The 20858-nt window shown below is 37.0% G+C and overlaps 1 protein-coding gene across 5 annotated transcripts in view; it reads left to right on the forward strand.

Annotated features, from left to right (window-relative positions):
• The window catches only part of METTL8 (methyltransferase 8, tRNA N3-cytidine), a 133311-nt gene that overhangs the window by 40243 nt on the left and 72210 nt on the right, over positions 1-20858 (forward strand). For all 5 annotated transcript variants that reach the window (XM_060302265.1, XM_060302266.1, XM_060302263.1 and 2 more), the window contains one exon: positions 13246-13337. In XM_060302265.1, the coding sequence (XP_060158248.1) occupies positions 13246-13337 (92 nt within the window). The remainder of the gene's footprint in view (positions 1-13245; positions 13338-20858) is intronic.

Genomic DNA, 20858 nt, shown 5'->3' on the forward strand with positions numbered 1-20858 from the left:
AGCTATTTCCTTTTGGCTCTTGTGAACAGAGCTGCTGTGAACATGTGTGTACATGTACTTGTTTGAGTCACCTAGGAATGGAACTGTGGGGTCATGTGGTAATTCTACATTTAACTTTTTGCAGAACCGCCAAACTTTTCCACAGTGACTAAATCATTTTGTATTCCACTTATAGTCTTTTAGTTATACTTAGTACATTTATCAATTTGGGGGGCACTGACATGAAACTACATTCAGAGTGCTTGTGAGACATGGCCCAGACATCTCTCTGTATTGAGCAAATTACACGGTTACTTGGAAGAATCATTCCTTATTCCACGCTGCTCCTGGTTTTCAGGGGACCCCCGAAATTTATAAGAAAGCAGTAAGCACTTGTATTATCATGTAACTAAATCAGCTAGGCCAGCAGCTTTCAAGCTTTTTGGCATGACCCACAGTAAGGAGAACAGTTTACATCATGGAACAGTACCTGTACGTATAACACATGCACATATATGAAACAGGAACAGAAGTTTCCTATGCAGTTTTACCATGTAAGACATGCACTCATAGTTTCCATTTGTTCTTTTCTGCTCCATTTTTGTTTTTTTCTCTTTTTAAATGTAGATGGACTAACTAAATTGATTTCATGACTCACTAAAAGTGTCATGACCTTTAGTTTAAAAACACTGAGCTAAGTGATTCTCTGTAGATCCAAGGCAAGACCTATATCCTGTAACATGACTTTCTATTACATAACCCATTTAAATAACTGACTGTTTCCAGCATCCCAATAGAGTTCAGGTATCAAGAATTCTTTCTTACTATATAGTCTGAATTTTCTTTATACAATAATTTGTCATGAGAGGCAATCTAGATGTTAAAAGGGGCAGTCTACATGTCTAACTTTAGGAAGTTACTTAATCTCTCTGTGCCTCAGTTTCCTCATCTCTAAAATGGGATAATAATAGTAATATTAACCTCATAGAGTTCTTGTAAGGGTTGAATTAGTATATATATATTATAATATAAATTGTATATACATGATAAATAAGCAACACATAAGAATTAGCTGTATTATTATTATTACCATTTCCTAACATGTACTTTAGTTACTTATGTGTCTGTTTTATCTTCATTATTAGATTGTATGACTCTTCAGAGAAGAACTTAGCTTATATCTGTTTCATTGCTATATTCTCTATATTATAGGCACCCAATAAGTTTATTTGAATAAGTGAATCAATGTAGAGAAGTAGGAGATCCAGTTCATGTCTACTTGAAATTTACAGCTAGACTGAGAGTTAATATCATAACTATAAAAAATAAAATTAAATAAAAAATAAATTTAAAAAATATCATAGCTAAACATGGGCTTCAGAACCCAAAAAATCTGAATTTAAGCCCTGACTCTACCCCTTTCCAGGGTTAGAATTTGAGGAATTTGAGCAAGTTTTTTTCATGAGGTGTTGTGAGTATTAAAGGAAATAAATATGTAAAACACTTAGTAGTAGTAAGCTCCCTAAAAGGCATCATTCTTGTTATTATTATAAGATGGAGAGTTGAGATATATACCAATGAATAAATAAACAGTATAGAGGACTATGCAGGGTCATACAGTGAAGACAGTGAAGACCATAGGAATAGTCTTCAGAATAGGAAGAGATTTTTGAGCTGGGGATGTAAGAAAGTCAATAAGATTTCATAAGGCAGGTAGGATTTAACCTGGGCTCTAAGGATGAGGAGGATTTAAATAGTGAAAACCCTTTTGTTCTAGACATGAGCAAAGATCTGCATTGTACACGAGGTATATTTCGTGTACAAAAGCAAGCAAATAGACCAGCCCACTTGGAAGAGAGGTTTCACATTTTGAAACTGGGTAAATGTTGTGACAAAAGAAGTATTTTAGGAGAATTAATCAGGCTCTGTTGTCAGGACACGTAGAGTTAACCATTATAGAACATGAAATGATATCTTTTTTCCTTAGCATTTTTGTTATATTGACATGTACCCATCACTGGGCTAGGTTCAGAGCAGTACTCAAGAGAGGAACAGCAGATGATCACTGCTCTAAAGGAGCTCTAGTCTGTTTCACTAATAAGCTTGAGTCCTCCGGGTAAAGAAGATGGAATGAATCTGAAAAACAAAGTATTCCTCCTCCAACAAAATGAATAAGAAGTAGTAAAAGCAAGCAAAAACTATGCCAACAGCAACTACAAGAGTTCATACTGTTCATACATAGACAATTAGTGACCAAGGAAAGAAACTATAGATTCATGTGTGGCTCAGAGTGGCTCCTAACCCTATCTTTATCCCTCAGAAGCAGTACTAGGGAAAGGTCAGCTGACAAATCATTACTAATACTCATTAGGCAGCCCTGGCAAATGTTGAGAAAGAGCCCTTGAAAATAAATGTTCTTACCTATCACAGAAAAATTTGAGGTCTTAGTAGAGCAGGGAAAATCATGGGGCTCACCATTTTCCAGAGTTCCATGCTGAATTGAAACTATCCAAAGCCCAAGGGAAACCCCCTTAGGAATAGGACACATCCTAACTAGATAAGTGAAACCTAGCATAGATAGGACTTAATAAATCTCAAAAAAAAAAAAAAAAAAAGCAGATCCAGACTCTCGTAGAATAAAGGCTGCCAACTACCCAGTGGAGTTCCCCCTTCTCCCCCACCTCTGACACCCTCAGATTACAGAAAAGTGCAGAGGATACATAATACCCAGCCTTCAAACTAAGCTTGCAGAGAAAGATAAACCTGAGTAAGGTTTGGTGGCAAGAGAATTTGTCTGCCAACAAACCAGAGAGGAAAGAAGGAAGGAGGGGAGAAAGAACATAGCATGCACTATGGATTAGTTTGCATTTTCCAATATTTTATGTAAAGGGAATCACAATATATACTCTTTTTTTTCTGGCCTCTTTTACTAAGGATCATTATTTTTAGGTTTATGCATGTTGTTGCATATATCAATATTTTGCTTATTTTTATGACTGATAAAAGAATAAAATCAGAATATATAAAAAGCTCTCAAAATTCGATAAACAACCCAATAAAAATGGGCAAAATATTGAACAGACACTTCACCTAAGAAGATACACTGATAACAAGCATATGAAAAGATGCTCAAACATCAGTAGTCATTAGGGAAGTGCAAATTAAAGTCACAGTGAAATACTACCAAACATTTATTAGAACAGCTAAAATTCAAAATACTGTACCAATACTGTTGGTGAAGATGTAGAGGAACTGGAATTTTCATACACTGCTGGTGGGAATATAAAATGGTGCAACCACTTTGGAAGACAGCTTGGCAGTTTCTTAAAAAATTAAACATACAACCTCTATATGATTCAGCCATTCCATTCCTAGATATTTATCCAAGAGAAAAGAAAGCATACAAAGACTTTTGCATGATTGTTCATAGCTTTATGTGTAATAGTCAAATTTGGCAACAACCCAAATGTCCATCAACAAGTAAATGGATAAACAAATTGTGGTATATCTATATAATGAACACTACTAATAAAAAAGGAATGAAACTATTGATACACACAACGACATGAATGAATTTCAAAATAATTATGCTGAGTGAAAGAAGCTAGAAATAAAGAGTATGTACTTTACTTTTACTGTACTGGAAAATGCAAACTAATCTATAGAGGCCGACAACAGATCAGTGGTTGTTAGTGAAGCAGGAGGCGGGTGTGGCGAGAAGGGGAGGGGTGGAAGGGAGGGATTACAAAGGTGCACCAGAAAACTTGAGAGTAATGGATATATTCATTAACTTGGTTGTGGTGACGTTTTCACGCATATTACATTTGTCAAAATGTATCAGATCATATACTTTAAATATGTGCGGTATGTCAGTTATACCTCAATAAAGCCATTAAAAAATATGGTTACATCCATACATCGGGAAACAATGTAGCAGTTAATAAAAATAAGAGAGATCCATGTGTATTGATATCAAGAGATGGCTATGGTATGTCATTAAACAGAAAGAGCAAGTTGCAGAAAAGTATCTCTAGTATGGCCTCATTTTTATTAAGGAATTTCTATACATGTGCTACAGTATATACATATCTTTGTTTTTATATACACAGAGAAATGTCTGGAAAGGTCCACATCATACTGATAACACTGTTTATCTCAGGGATGGACATGGGGATAAGAAGTAGGGTAGAGATGAAACTTCGTATTTTATAAGCATTAGTATTATTTGAATTTTGAGTTTTTTAAAAGAATGCCCCCCATGTACATATTCTCATCTTACTGTCTATCTGATAAAGTCTTTGTTCTTTAATAATCAATTACAACTCCTCGTCTTCCTAACAGTTTTGAGTTCTACCAAATCTTCTTCATTTTCGTGTCCCCAGTTCACAGCCCGGTGCCTAATAGTTATAGGTTGTCAATAAATGTCTAATGAGAGAAGTAAATATTGGTTTTTTTCCAGCAGCTGTGACCTCTATCTCTTGTATGCAGAAGTGGGAAGGCATTGGTTCTTTCTGTGTGTCTTTTGTATGTCATTCATTCCTAAGTAAGAAACTGAATTACTAATAAAAATAATCAACTGAAATATTTATTATGGCCAAAAAGGATAAGTGGAAAGCCAGGACTCAGAAATATAAATTAGTGTCAATAGTAGAAAAGATTTAATTGAAGTTACTTCAATTATTCTCTGATTTACCTATAATAACTATATTTTATCCGAGACCTTTTTTTTACCGATTAACATCTCTGTGAAGTCATGGCATTTCTTAAAATTGATGGCATCTTACAATTGTAATTGGAAGTGTTTTTTTCTTTCTTACAGAAAGAAGAAAGGTACAGAAAATAATGGTATCCTAGATTTGATGAAATAGGATAATTATAATTTCAAAGTACATAGTCTTAATTGTACACTGTTTTGAGAACTATTACATTTATTTTACTAATACAAAAACTAAGAGACATAGAAAATATAAATTACTTTCCACTGCCATACATCAAGATTAACATTTGAATATTTGTTATATTGTTAGAAAAGCATGAAAACCTTTTGTTATATGGATAAATTGGCAACAGACATAAAAGATTGACCCAGAAGGAAGTACATGTGAACGTATGGGAAAATATACAACAGTAAAAGAAATACAAATCAAAACAATTTGGTACCTTTTTAGAGCTACTAAAATAACACCAAAAAAGAAAGAAAAAGAGAGAGAGAAATTTAAGATAACGCCGTATCCTGGTAGCAGTGTAAGTTAATACAATCTGGTTATATTTCTGTTTATTTTTTGTCTCATCTGTTCTTTTATTTTTCTCTACTGGCTTTTTGGCTATACATCTTTTGATTATTTTTTGTATGTTATTTTAGAGCAATAGTTTCAAACATTTTGGTCTTAGAACCCCTGTACACTGTTAAATCATTGAGGACCCCAAAGACCTTTTATTTATGTGGATTATATCTATTGATATGTTCAATATTAGAGATTGAAACTGAACAGTAAAATATTAATTAATTTTAAAACAATAATAAACATTACATGTTAACATAAATTCATATTTTCATGAAAATATCTATTTGCTCCCCAAAAATATAGTGCAAGGAGTGCATTGTTTTAAATGTTTGTAAGTCTCTCTAATGTCTGGCTTAATGGAAAAAGCTGGATTCTCACATGTGCTTCTTCATTTAATCTTTTGTGTAATGTTGTTTAGGTTGAATTATATGAAGGAAACTTGGCCTCACACAGATATGTACTTGTAAAAGAGAGGAGTGTTATAATAGCATCTTAAGATAATTTTAGATATTTTTCTTTTTTTTTTTAGTTGTGCCCCACATCTTGTGGGATCTTAGTTCCCTGACCTGGGATTGAACCCTGGCCCTCGGCAGTGAAAGCGCAGGAGTCCTAACCACTGGACCACCTGGGAATTCCCCATATTTTTCTTTCCTTTTTAAAAAATATTTATTTCTTTATTTTTGGCTGTGTTGGGTCTTCGTTGCTGCACGCAGGCTTTCTCTAATTGCGGCAAGCAGGGGCTATTCTTCATTGTGGTGCATGGGGGTCTAATTGTGGTGGCTTCTCTTGTTGCAGAGCACGGGCTCTAGGTGCGCGGGCTTGCTTCACTAGTTGTGGCTCACAGGCTCTAGAGCGCAGTCTAAGTAGTTGTGGCACATGGACTTAGTTGCTCCGCAGCATGTGGGATCTTCCCGGACCAGGGCCCGAACCTGTGTCCCCTGCACTGGCAGGTGGATTCTTAACCACTGTGCCACCAGGGAAGCCCCCCCATATTTTTCTTGATACTACATTAAATCTCAGCAGCAGCAGTTTCTTAGTTGCAATATGGAATATGAAACCATATCAATGAACTTTTGGTATTGTGCTATATTATAATCCATTGTTACACCTTATACTTTTTTTTTAAATAAACTTATTTATTTTATTTATTTATTTTTGGCTGCGTTGGGTCTTTGTTGCTGTGCCCCGTTTTTCTCTAGTTGCGGTGAGTAGGGGCTACTCTTCGTTGCGTTGTGCGGGCTTCTCATTGCGGTGGCTTCTCTTGTTGCGGAGCACAGGCTCTAGGCGCGCAGGCTGCAGTAGTTGTGGCTCATGGGCTCTAGAGCGCAGGCTCAGTAGTTGTGGTGTACAGACTTAGTTGCTCCGTGGCATGTGGGATCTTCCCAGACCAGGGCTAAAACCCGTGCCCCCTGAATTGACAGGCAGATTCTTAACCACTGCGCCACCAGGGAAGCCCACACCTTATATTTTGAATTTTTTTTTTACCTATGCATCATTTTATGAAATCATGTATGGATAATTTGGAAAGTTTAGTTCCCTGTTTTATGTAGATTCAGATGACACATTTCATTATACAATATTCAAAAATCACATTTGTTAATACACCATTATTCCCATCAGGAAAAATCTCTTAAGTATTGGGAGCTATCAAACTCGTGGTGGAAACAACCTTTCCAAAATCCTAATTTTTGCTTGAAAGCACAAAATTTATCTTTGACAGCAAATACTTTTTCTTTTCTTAAAAGTGATAGGCTGATTTTGTTTACTTTTAAGATGCCGAATACTCAAGTCTGAATAGCTATAGTTTGTCTACAGTTGCTCTTTCAAGTAAAAATAGCATTCCATGAGAAAAGCATGTAATTTAGTTCACAATGCAAACAATCATACAAGTACTTTTCTACAAGTCATTCATCAGACTTCAGTGTGCAGCTTTTTGCATGCCTCCCATTTTGTCACATAAAATATTAAAAATATATTTACCGAAGGGTAATATATTATCCTCCTCCTTCACATGCTAAAAGTTTTGATTATCTGGTGGACATTATGGATGATATCTTATGTGGAATTTGGATTATGTTGTCTTCCTTTAAAGGTGTTGAGGTTTTTTTCCTGGCAAGTGGTTAAATTATTGCCAAATCTTCTTGGTCAAGTCAGATTTAATTTTAGGTTCTGTTCAGGTGAAATTATTTTGATATTTTTCTGAATCTAGCGTGATTCTTATTCCTATAGCGTGGCATTTCTGGGGTCTTAACTGAATGCCTGAAGTGTTCAGAGAGGTCTCTCCACTCTGGCTTAGCCAGAACTCCAGTATCTCCAAGCACTGCACTGCACTGCCTATGCAGACTTCAGGGACCCTCCCCTTTGTCCAACCCCCTCTTGTTCAGTATTCTGCTGCACAAAGTCTCACCATCTCAGCAGCTCTGAACCTTGATTTCTGCCTTCTCAACTCACAAAACTACCACTCAGTGAGTCAGCCAGGCTCTGCTTGGGCTCTACCTCTGCACCACAGTCTAGAACATGTCCCAGACAGAAAGCCCAGGGTAAATGTGGGAGTTGACCTTTTGTGTTTCTCTTCTTTTAGGGATCACAGTCCTGTGCTGTCTGAAGTGTAGTCCAGTGCCTAAAAGCAATTGCTTTATATACTATTTTATCCAGTTTTATTATTGTTTATAGCAGAAGGATAAGCCTATTTCTAGGTACTCTGTCATGGCGCAAATCACAAATCCTATACAGCAGTTTTACGCCATAATTATGAATATTTTGTAGCTATGTAGGAGAGTGTGTGTGTGTGTGTGTGTGTGTGTGTGTGTGTGTGTGTGTGTATCCACAAATACAGGAAGGGAACTTGAAAAAATAAGAACTGTTAATTGATTAGGATATTTAAATGAAAGGTAAGACTTTTTCCTCTTTAAATTTTTCTATTAATATAATTGTAACTATGTAATAAAATGACTTTGTTATGGAATTAAAGATTACTGAAATAGTTTTAAGGTGAAACTAATAAACTTTATTTCTTCCTTTTACCTAACAATATTTTATTTTTAATTCACTAGGCACCTGATACATTTGTTAAATTTGTCTTTAAATTTTCTTCTATAATGACACTTTTTCATACACAGTAAATGACCAAGACAGAAAAACATTTTATCTGCGTAGCTTACACTGGGTACTTTGGTTTATATCTGATTGTTAAAAATTATAATAGGAAGTGACACCACATTCAGCAGTTTTCTATAAGTAGGAACCTCAGAAACATTAGTACCCAAGCTAAATGATTGGGGAGAGAGTGTGTGTGTTTTAACTTTTCAAAACCAAACCAAATGCATGATTATTTAGACTGTTATTGTCATCAACTTAAAGCTAAAGCAAGGAATCATCATTCAATTGCACTATACATATAGAAGGAATATGAAATCACACACACACGCACACATATGAACTGAAGTCATAGGACTCATGGCCACTCCAAAATTACGAATTAATTCTACTAGCCTTGGTGTGAAAATTTCTTTTTTTTTTTTTTAACATCTTTATTGGAGTATAATTGCTTTACAATGGTGTGTTAGTTTCTGCTTTATAACAAAGTGAATCAGTTATACATGTACATATGTTCCCATATCTCTTCCCTCTTGCGTCTCCCTCCCTCCCACCCTCCCTATCCCACCCCTTTAGGTGGTCACAGAGCACTGAGTTGATCTCCCTGTGCTATGCGGCTGCTTCCCACTAGCTATCTATTTTATGTTTGGTAGTGTATATATGTCCATGCCACTCTCTCACTTTGTCACAGCTTACCCTTCCCCCTCCCCATATCCTCAAGTCCATTCTCTAGTAGGTCTGTGTCTTTATTACCGTCTTGCCCCTAGGTTCTTCATGACCTTTTTTTTTTCTCTTAGATTCCATATATATGTGTTAGCATATGGTATTTGTTTTTCTCTTTCTGACTTACTTCACTCTGTATGACAGACTCTAGGTCCATCCACCTCACTACAAATAACTCAATTTTGTTTCTTTTTATGGCTGAGTAATATTCCATTGTATATATGTGCCACATCTTCTTTATCCATTCATCTGTCGATGGACACTTAGGTTGCTTCCATGTCGTGGCTATTGTAAATAGAGCTGCAATGAACATTGTGGTACATGACTCTTTTTGAATTATGGTTTTCTCAGGGTATATGCCCAGTAGTGGGATTGCTGGGTCGTATGGTAGTTCTATTTTTAGTTTTTTAAGGAAGCTCCATACTGTTCTCCATAGTGGCTGTATCAGTTTACATTCCCACCAACAATGCAAGAGGATTCCCTTTCCTCCACACCCTCTCCAGCATTTATTGTTTCTAGATTTTTTGATGATGGCCATTCTGACTGGTGTGAGATGATATCTCATTGTAGTTTTGATTTGCATTTCTCTAATGATTAATGATGTTGAGCATTCTTTCGTGTGTTTGTTGGCAATCTGTATATCTTCTTTGGAGAAATGTCTATTTAGGTCTTCTGCCCATTTTTGGATTCGGTTGTTTGTTTTTTTGATATTGAGCTGCATGAGCTGCTTGTAAATTTTGGAGATTAATCCTTTGTCAGTTGCTTCATTTGCAAATATTTTCTCCCATTCTGAGGGTTGTCTTTTGGTCTTGTTTATGGTTTCCTTTGCTGTGCAAAAGCTTTTAAGTTTCATTAGGTCCCATTTGTTTATTTTTGTTTTTATTTCCATTTCTCTAGGAGGTGGGTCAAAAAGGATCTTGCTGTGATTTATGTCATAGAGTGTTCTTCCTATGTTTTCCTTTAAGAGTTTGATAGTGTCTGGCCTTACATTTAGGTCTTTAATCCATTTTGAGTTTATTTTTGTGTATGGTGTTAGAGAGTGTTCTAATTTCATACTTTTACATGTACCTGTCCAGTTTTACCAGCACCACTTATTGAAGAGGCTGTCTTTTCTGCAGTGTATATTCTTGCCTCCTTTATCAAAGATAAGGTGACCATATGTGCGTGGGTTTATCTCTGTACTTTCTATCCTGTTCCATTGATCTATATTTCTGTTTTTATGCTTGTACCATACTGTCTTGATTACTGTAGCTTTGTAGTATACTAAAAATCCTATCTTTTATTTTTAAGATTTCTTTTTCTCAAATTCAAGTTTTCAGGAAAAATATTCAGCATATTTTATATTTTCTTCTCAATTCTCTTTTTTTTTTTTTTTTCCTGTGGTACGCGGGCCTCTTACCGTTGTGGCCTCTCCTGTTGCAGAGCACAGGCTCCAGACGCGCAGGCTCAGTGGCCATGGCTCCACAGCATGTGGGATCTTCCCGGACCGGGGCACGAACCTGTGTCCCCTGCATCGGCAGGTGGACTCTCAACCACTGCACCACCAGGAAAGCCCTCAATTCTCTTTTTTTAAGAAAACATATATTCTTTTTTATTACAAAGATTGCTGGGTTTTCCCCCAAGAAGGATAGCATAAAGTTTTAATGACCATTGTTATACGTCTTAAACATGCAGTATAGTTTTTTTATAAATATGGTTTTTAAAAGGATTATCTCTAGTTGAAGCAGCTTTACAATATTAAGGAAATTTTAAGGCAGTTACTCTTTATTCCACTATTCTACTATAATTGTTTTTATTTCACCCAGTGTGTATATTATTTTATATAGTTGTGATTATAATACATATACAGTTTGGGGATCTGTTGTTTTAACCTCATGCTTTTTCATATATACTTTTCCATGTTGTTGCATAAACTTCATATCTGTCATTTTAAATGTCTGTATAATATTCCTTTGAGTTACCATACTTTTTCTATTATCCTATAAGTGAGGTTGTTTCCAGTTTTATGCTATTATATTTGTTACTCCAGTAAATACTGTTGTACAGATACTTCTCTGTACAGAACTTCTCTGGGTTTTTTTTAGTGGCTTCGTTACAATAAATTCCCAGAGTATAATTTGCAAGTCAAACAGTATGAACCATTTTCTTCCTTCAGTAGTGGTGGTGGTGGTGGTGGTGGTGGTGGTGGTTGTGGTGGTTGTTAAAATACCTGATTATTTTCAGTTTGTTTGTTAGTTGTCTCTATACTTAAATTCTATTGTAATTGTATTTGTTACTTATAAACCTTAATGATTCTTATTGCTGTCTGTTGGGTTTGGATATGCATGAATCAGACTCTTCTAATATAAGAACCTCCATAAAGCAGCTGGTCTGGAGGAAGTCCCCATAAATACAGTAGAAACATTTTATAGGTTTCTATGGGGATTCTGTAGCTATATAGTGGAAAATCTGTTCTCTTGGGGCTAAGGGTATAATATCCTCCTCACCTAGGAGTTAAGAAAATGAAGCAACGTAAAAAACAGTATAAGGAAGTTAGAGCAATTTAAGAAATAACTAAATCTATTAAATACTCAGGAAGAAGCAAGTTAAACTAACAGTTTAAAACAAATGCGTACGGGTGAAAACCACATACGCTCTCATCTCAGAGCTTGATTTTTTTTACAGGGAAACGGACTGTTCTATTTTCCTTATTATATTTTTTAGAAATTCATAGATGAGAAACTTGTCCCCAGCCTTAGCAATACTATTTTTTCAATAAGTGATTTATTGCCTTTAGCGTCATAACTGTCATATAATAATATTCTCTATATATTTATAGGTACAGAATATAAAATGTACCAGCTCCAAGTTATATATGCGATTGCTCACATATATTAAAATAAGTCAAAGCAAAAATTTGTTCTGATCTCATTCATTAAAGCAAGTGATAAAGCTGTTTAGTGATTATTTGGGTTGTAAATGATTGGGTTTTATTTGAAATAACAGTGGTTAAATTTTCATCTGTGAAACTCTGATTTTTACATTATCATATACTTTTCCTGGGAACTTCAGTATACCAGTTTTGATCCTTCTTAAATGTAATTTCTCACCTTTCAGTGGTGTATTTATAGCCAGGTCACTGGAATATACCCTCTCATATCTGATTGCATAAACATGACTTAAAATAGTACTGAGCTTATCATCATTCCACCCAAAGCAACTCCTTATTCTGTCACTGTTGCCCCCACTTTCATCAGTACTCAGTTTTAATACCTTGGAATCATTCCTGACTCTCATTCTTCTCCCTTCAATATCTAGTTAATCTCCAGATCATAACTATAGTTTTCTTTCATAGTGTCTCCCCCTCTACTCTGCCTTTCTGTTTCCCATTGCCACCACCTTAGTGCTGGACCTCATTACTCCTAGACTACTGCAACAGACTTGAATTTGGGGTATGTGATTTCTTTATTGTTAAGAAAAACGGTTTATTCCAGGAAACTACATCACCTACTTACAGTTTTACCTATTGCAAAAAAAGAAACATAGACTTTGTAAGAACAAAACAAAACAAAAAAATCACCTTTTTTCTATAAAGATGTTGCTTCTATTCCAAGAAAGATATTTTGGTGGCAGGAAATAATATTCTCTCATATGGAGTAAATTCTGAAACTGAAAATACTTATAGAAAGTGCCAGGCCTTAGAAAGATGACCTTCTTATATGCTATATCAAGTAGTCTATCATTTAAACATAAATGAATCCATATACAGAAATTAAGGCAGCTAATAAGAATAGTGCAAAAGGAGTATGAAAAAACTATTAAAGAATTCCCTGTTCATAAATTAACAGAAAAGCAAATAAATTTAGCCTTAGAATGAAACACAGCAAACCATACCAGCGCCCAGATAAACATGCGCCATGGTGCTCCTGGGACACCACTTCAGCAGTTATCTCCAGAAGGTGGCTGGGGCTTGCAACACACCCAGAGTTAGAAGAACCGGAGGCGCTCCAGGGTTGCACCGGCGCTGTCACAAGGAACATCTGACACAATGTATTCATTTGCCTTGGAATTTGTTTGTGTCATTTGCCTTTGACTAACCTAGAATGAAAGAGGTATCCCTTGTCACTCTTTTTCTGCCTTCTTCAATTATAAAGCATGTTTTATAATCTTCATTTTTTGAAAGGGATCACATGCAGTGGTCAAAAGAAGAAGAAGAAGCAGCCAGAAAAAAAGTAGAAGAAAACTCAGCTGTGCGAGTCCTTCTGGAAGAGCAAGGTAAAGCAACTACGTGTTGTGTCTCCTGGAGCCTGGCTTTCCTGTGTGCCCTTCCACTGATTCAGTTCACACCTCAGTCTCTTTTCCTCCTAATTGTGCCACTACTTTAGAGAGTTCTTAGCTTCTACCTTTGCTAATCTACTTGTTCCTTTGGGAGAATTCCCAGTTATTCCAGTGTAGCGGAACCAAAGTTAAAGAAATAAATTATGTATTCACCCTATAAGTATAATCTCTTTCTATAGTCATATTATTGCTTTCTCTGGGAGATACATAAGGGTGTCATTTCAAACAGGATATGAGAACATAATTTAAATTTTTTCCTTTAGTTATGCATCTTTTAGTATGCTGTTGTGCACTTGACCTGCTAGGAATATTCAACAGATTCAAAAACTTTGAGCGAAGAAGGTAGAGTCATATCAAAATGTTTCTGGTCTTTTATTGAACATAAAGTTTCAGTAAGGATTTGAGGTACTTTTCTTAGAGGCCTTTGATATTTAGAGTTTAATTTAGGTAACGCCTTGCCAACCTTAAAAATGGCTTCTAAAGTATTGGCCTATGCTACAATCACAAAACCAGAAAATAACAAGTGTGGGTGAAGATGCATAGAAATGAAGCCCTTATATGCCCTGTTAGAGTAATTATAAAATGGTACAACCTCTACTGAAAACAGTATGGAAGTTCCTCCAAAAATTAAAAATGGAACTACCATATCATCTAGCAGTCCCACCTCTGGATATATAGCCAGAAGAATTGAAAGGGTCTTGAAGAAATATTTTCACACCCATTTTCATAGCAACACAATTCACCATAGCAAAAGGTAGAAGCAACCCAAATGTCCAACAGATAAATTGATAAACAAAATGTGGTCTCTTCATATGGAATATTATTCAGCCATAAAAAGAAATGGAATCCCTGTCACATGCTATCATCTGGATGAACCTTGAGGACATTATGTTAAATGAAATAAGCCAGTCACAAAAAGACAAATACTATATGATTCCACTTATATGAGGTACCTAAAGTAGTCAGATTCATAGAAACAGAAATTAGAATGGTGGTTAGCAAGGGCTTAGGGGAGGGGGTGAAACACAGAGTTGTTGTTTAATGGGTATAGGGTTCCAGATTTGCAGGATGAAAAAGTTCTGGACATCTGTTTCACAACAGTGTAAATATACTTAACACTACCGGGCTCTTCACTTAAAAATGGTTAAGATGGTAAATGTTACGTGTTTTTTACCACAAATTTTTGTTTAAAAAGCACACTAAAAAAAATTTGGCCTCTGTCCTTCTCAGTGCATAGCTGGGAACCGACAGGCAGTTGGCCCAACACTTACACTCTCTAGAGAGAATTTTCCTACCTTTTTTTTCTTAAATGATTTCTCCTTTAAAACAGGTTGATTTTTTTTCTTTAAAAAAAACAAAAACAGCTTATTGAAGTACCAGATACCCATAGAAATTAACACAGTTCATAAATTTTCATAAAGTTTTCATAAAACTCAGTGAATTTTCCCAACACCCACTTTAAGAAACAGAATATTACCAGTAACCCAGAAACTTCCTCATGCCCTGTCCCAATTACTTTCCCAAACCTCTAAGACTCTACAAACAGCAACCACTATTCTGGCTTCTAATACCATAGGTTAGTTTTGCCAGAACAACTTGGTTCTGGTCATCATCATTTCTCAATCACTCATGTAGCACTGTCAGTGTACCTGTTAGATAGAATGAGAGGCAGTAAACTATGGCCAGGGGCCAAATCCAGCCCACTGTCTATTTTTATAAAGAAAGATTTATTGGAACTCATTTGTTAACATTGTCCATGGCTGCTTTTGAGCTACATCTACAGAGTTGAGTAGTTGCAACAGGGACATTATGTAGTCCACACAGACTACGTACCGTCTGGCCGTTTACAGAAGAAGTTTGCCAACCCCTGAGATAGAATTTTGTTTCCAGATTGATCAGCTGTCCTGAAACTCCCCAGAGAAAGATGTTTGCATTCCTCTGTGCAAGCCAAGCGTAGTGAAAAGCACTAATCCCACTGGTAGTTAGCTATTGTTGTGACTTTAGTCTACACTTGAGGCTAAAGTTTGAAGCAAAGGTAGCTGTTGAAACTTAAGCTAATGCGACAGCCCTCATGAGCTGCCCTTTGCCAGTGAAGGGGGCAGTGTGGCCCTGTCTTATCCTCTGGCATCATTTGTTATCCCTCAGAGCTAGTTTTCCTTCCTTACTGTAAGCATGAATATGTCCTGGAGGATAGACAAGAAAGAAGAGCACCTGATCCACAGTAGAACCATTCTATTTTTATGAACTCCAGCCATGCAGTCCCAGAGTGGGATGTGGCCAGGGAGTGTTGGGGCTGGATTTTAGAGTGCATACCGGTGGCAGTTCTGCTCACAGATCAGCCCGTACTGCATTCCTTTGCAGGAACTCTGTCACACTGTTTCTGAGGAAGTATAATTTTGCTTCTTTGCCAGCAGCTGCACAGGCATATTTTCCACATTACTCAAGCTTCTGCTAGTGGCCACCTGGATGTGACAGAGAGAGTCAAGCCTAAACAGAATTAAAAGATATCAGTCATCTTAATTCTTTTCCAGGAAGTTAAAAATTATCCACAGTATATTTCCTGAGAATACGAAAAACCAAGGATTTTTTTTTTCATGCTCTTTTGAGTATTTCTGTTTAGAACATAAATAGATGAGCAGTGCTGATAATGTTCCCTTAAAGGGCTCTGTACGTGGCTGCCTATTTTGGCCTATTTATGTTAACAATGAACTTGAGTGAACCTAATGAGAAGGTTATTTTCAGGCCTTGGAAACCACAGTAAAGGAAAATGACAGTTCCCACAGAACCATAATGTGACTGAAATAGAAAGGTGGTGACTGGCCTTCCTCTATAGAAGCAGGAAAAGCAGACTGGAGAGGGCTGATGATACTGCTTTGAAGCATTTGGTTTGCTTATTAGCATGTGCAGTCTGTTTCTGAGCAAGTTTTCTGGCCGCCGTGGAGACACAAAAGAGTTCATTTTAAAATGACTCAAAGTGATCAAGGCTTCTGCTGGGTCCCCTCTGCGTCCTCCCTTCCTACCTCCCCCCACCCCCCCATAACACCACTCAGTGCAGTGGACTTCACACATGTCAGAGAACTGCTACAAGGAGAGGAACACACACATTGAGGGTGACCCTTACATCACACTTAAGCAAGGTTGCACAGAGCAGCAGTTGAGGGTGGCAAAGAAAGAAAACTTCTGTCCTGAGGAACTATATTGAGTGATGGGACATTACAGTGAGAGTAAATACCTACCCAGCCACCCAGTCCAGTCTCCACCAGGAATCATCGACCTGCTAGTCTGCAGCAGCCTAGGTGAGGCTTCTAATTGGATATCTAATGTCTCTGATGAATGTGGGTCAAGGTGAATAGATCCGTTTAAAAGCTCTATTCCCAAATGTTGTGAAAACCCAAAGGAAGCTGTGACCCGGTTCTTCTCCCATTGCCCCTGTTAATCACCATCTCTTCTTATCCAGGAGGGTCCTAAGTCTTTGAAAGAGCCAGTTTTCTCCCATCATAAAGTATTCCATTTGCAGAATAGTATACGGCATGAGCACTGTCTACTGATTTTATCTTACTTATTTTAATGCCACTGGGAGGAAATACTGGTTGTTCTCCCATGCTGGCCAACTCTCTGGCAAGTTTCTTTTGGTCTCTGTGTGTCAGTCTCTCCTGTCACTCCCATTTCCCATTTGTCACCTATTGTCTCAGCCTTTGGTGAGAACTGAAGTCCGGAAACACCCCCACAATTCTGAAAATAAGAATTTATACATCACAAATAAGACAGTCTTTTGCTGTACAGTGGTTGACATATTCATTCCTGTGATTAAAATGTAAAGCATCCGGCCTCTCATTAGCATTATTTCTTTCAATTAGATGCCCAGATTAATGATTTTTTTTTTTTTGCGGTACGCGGGCCTCTCACTGTTGTGGCGTCTCCCGTTGCGGAGCGCAGGCTCCGGACGCGCAGGCTCAGCGGCCATGGCTCACGGGCCCAGCCGCTCCGCGGCATGTGGGATCTTCCCGGACCGGAGCACGAACCTGTGTCCCCTGCATCGGCAGGCAGACTCTCAACCACTGCGCCACCAGGGAAGCCCAGATTAATGATTTTTAATTCCACATTTCCTTTTGGTAATTTATTTATTTATTTATTTATTTTTTGCGGTACCGGGCCTCTCACCGCTGCGGCCCCTCCCGCCTCAGAGCACAGGCTCTGGACGCGCAGGCTCAGCGGCCATGGCTCACGGGCCCAGCCGCTCCGCGGCACGTGGGATCCTCCTGGACCGGGGCACGAACCCGTGTACCCTGCATTGGCAGGCAGACTCTCAACCACTGCACCACCAGGGAAGCCCTGGTAATTTATTTTAAATTTTATAATAGCTCAGATTTCTTTTTAAAGCAGGTTAATTCAGAGAAATGAGAAAGATACATTTGTCAGTTTTTGAGTTAACATGATTATAATTTCCTGAAAACATCTCTAGTGTGTTATATCTCAGCTGGTAATTTAGCAAATGTAATGGGTTTTTAAAAGTTAATAACAAATGCAGCTGCTATTTTTACTTTAAAATACCATTGTAAATAACTGTCTACCTAGGATGAGTTATCTATGTCGAGGAAAATAGTAAGAGAATTCCACTATACCTTCCTTTGTGAATACCTTACCACTTGAGAGTGTCCTATGTGAGAAAAAAAAATAGAGTAGCTAAAAGTTTTGTGTGCTGATAAATTTAGGAAACTTGTTTGTAGGTCAGCTTTGGTTGTTAATTTCATACAGTGCTCTTAGAAGTATACTTTAAATTTCATAACTTTAAGAGTTTTCCTTTATTAGACAATTAACTTTATCAGTGACATGTGGAAATTTCCAACTTCGAGAGCTCAGGTGTTCGTGTAATTGCTGTGCAAAAATAGCTTTAAATTGCCTTTTGTATAGGGAGGGTGGGAGGGAGGGAGACGCAAGAGGGAAGAGATATGGGAACATATGTGTATGTATAACTGATTCACTTTGTTATAAAGCAGAAACTAACACACCATTGTAAAGCAATTATACTCCAATAAAGATGTTAAAAAATAAAATAAAATTAAAAAAAAAATGCCTTTTGTTACATTGCAACTTAGAATAAATTTTCATAATACGTATTAATCATATCGTATATGTCAGATACATATAAATGGTTTAATTCAATTTCTTAGTTGTTATATTCAGTGTGATTCAGGGTGAATTCTGAATATTTAAGTATGGTTAGTGTGTCATAGTCCTTCTTCCCCTCAGCAGTATTGAATTTAATAAATGAATAATTGAGAAGTTGCTTCATCTGGCTGTGGTTAAACAGATCACTACATCCCTTTTACGGCCGTTGGCAGAGAGCAATTAACTCTGAATTGGCAGCCTTGGAGAGTAAAGGGAAAATTTTCTCCTCCAAGAAAAATTGATCATTAATATACCTGTTTAGAAAATCAGTTGGACAAGATGAAGACAGGGCAGATTTCTCTACACTATATTCTTTTATCATTATTGGCCTGAACTTGAGTTGAGTGAACAGCAGGATTAAGCTAAATTTTTCACTCATGGTCAGAAAAGTTGCTCTTCCAATTCCCCTGTTATCACAGATACTCTTGCAGTTCAGGAAATTAAATTATATGCTGGAGGTGTTTCCTTGTCTCATAGCCATAATTATGAGTTTGACTGAGCTTCCGTGGGGTCTCAGAGGCTGTTATACATTACTGGGAACTGTGGAGTTGCCAGCACTGATTGAAGGTACTGCTAAAAGCACAACTTTAAAAAGCAAAAAAAAAAGTTCCAGCTCATTAGCCTTTATCCCAGACTATCCTGTTTTGTTTCTGTTCTGTTGCTGTCCCACAAACCCATCTATTCTCATAGAGCATTTTGTGTTCCTGTTGCTCATCATAATTTCATCATACAACCTTGCATAGTTTATTTTTTATATAATTCAAATGGGGTTTAATTAAGTCTGTTTTTCTGATCTGTCTTTATGTAGGTTCACTTCAATCAGCATTATTTTTACTATTTGGTTATACTGATTATAAGTCATACTGAGGTTTTAATTTCAGCTTGATGCTTCATAATGAGAGGAAAGTACAAAATCAGAAAAACAGATTATTTTCAGAGATATTTTGGAGGGGGTTAATCTTGATTTTGTGTTAGGAAGGCAGTATGTATAATGATTGAGCATAAAGTCTGATAGAATTGGTTTAGGTCCTGGCTCTGCTGGGTGACTCTGGGCAAATTTTTTTATCCCCTCTGACCTTGAACTTCTTTGTCTGTAAATTGGAATAACATGTCTATCTGAGAGGTATTATTAGGATTAAATGGGAAAAAAATCCAAGTAACATTTGACATAGTGCCTGGCACAAAATAAACACTTAGTATGTACTATTGTGCTGCTGTTATTGGTACAATGATTTATGTGATGTTTGTTTTTTTCCTCCTAATTCCTGAGTGGGAAATACTTGAAAAAGGCTTGAAAGCGTATATATCAGCAGACCTTGACCATCATCTTTTAATAGTAATCAGATCCTTTTTAAAGATTGGATAAGCTAGGGTTGAATTTAGGTGCTTGATATATTTGGTACCTGCACCAGATTCTAGTCACCTCACTGCAAATTCATTTTCTTTATGAACTGTAGAAATTAAACAGTAGTACAGGCTCATATTTATGACAGCAATCTGATCCAAGATTTTGCAGTTTGTAGAACTGAATGTTTAATGTTCTCCATAAATTCATGGGATTTAATAGGAAAGTACATAGACTTTTTAGAGCTTAACCATAGAGATACTGTAATTCAGGGGTCCGGCCAGTGGCCTGTTAGGAACCAGGCCGCACAGCAGGAGGTGAGCAGCAGGTGAGTGAGTGAAGCTTCATCTGCCGCTCCCCATCGCTCCCCATCGCTCGCATTACCTCCTGAACCATCACCCCCCCACCCCCCACCTCCGTGGAAAAATTGTCTTCCACGAAACTGGTCCCTGGTGCCAAAAAGGTTGGGGGCCGCTGCTCTAATTCAACCCCTCATCAAATGAGGAAACTCTTTGGGCAAGTAGAATGAAGAATTCAACCAAGATTCCTTATCTTCATGTAAGATGTAGATAAAACTTTGCAAAAGAAAGAACTACCTAATAATCGTTAAATTGTTACCAGCACTCCAAATTTCCATCTAATGGTTATAAATGAATATAAAATAAATTTTAGAGTTGCAGTCAGTGTACAGACCATTCTGTGTGAATATTTTCTCTTAATATTATTATCCTTTAAATTTTAATTGCTACATAAGTTTACTCTGTTTTGACATGCATGGTTTGCTTGGTCATTCCTATGTTGCTGGCTGTTTGAGTTATTTCCACTTTTCTTATTATAAATAGCACTGCTGTGAACATCTTTTCTTTCAAGTTACTCCACTGCTGTCTATCTCTTCCCCTGCCAATTAATTCCGAGGGGGATATTCCCACAAATTAATCACTTAT

The sequence above is a fragment of the Globicephala melas genome, chromosome 7 (assembly GCF_963455315.2).
Source record: "Globicephala melas chromosome 7, mGloMel1.2, whole genome shotgun sequence".
Classification (NCBI taxonomy): domain Eukaryota; kingdom Metazoa; phylum Chordata; class Mammalia; order Artiodactyla; family Delphinidae; genus Globicephala; species Globicephala melas.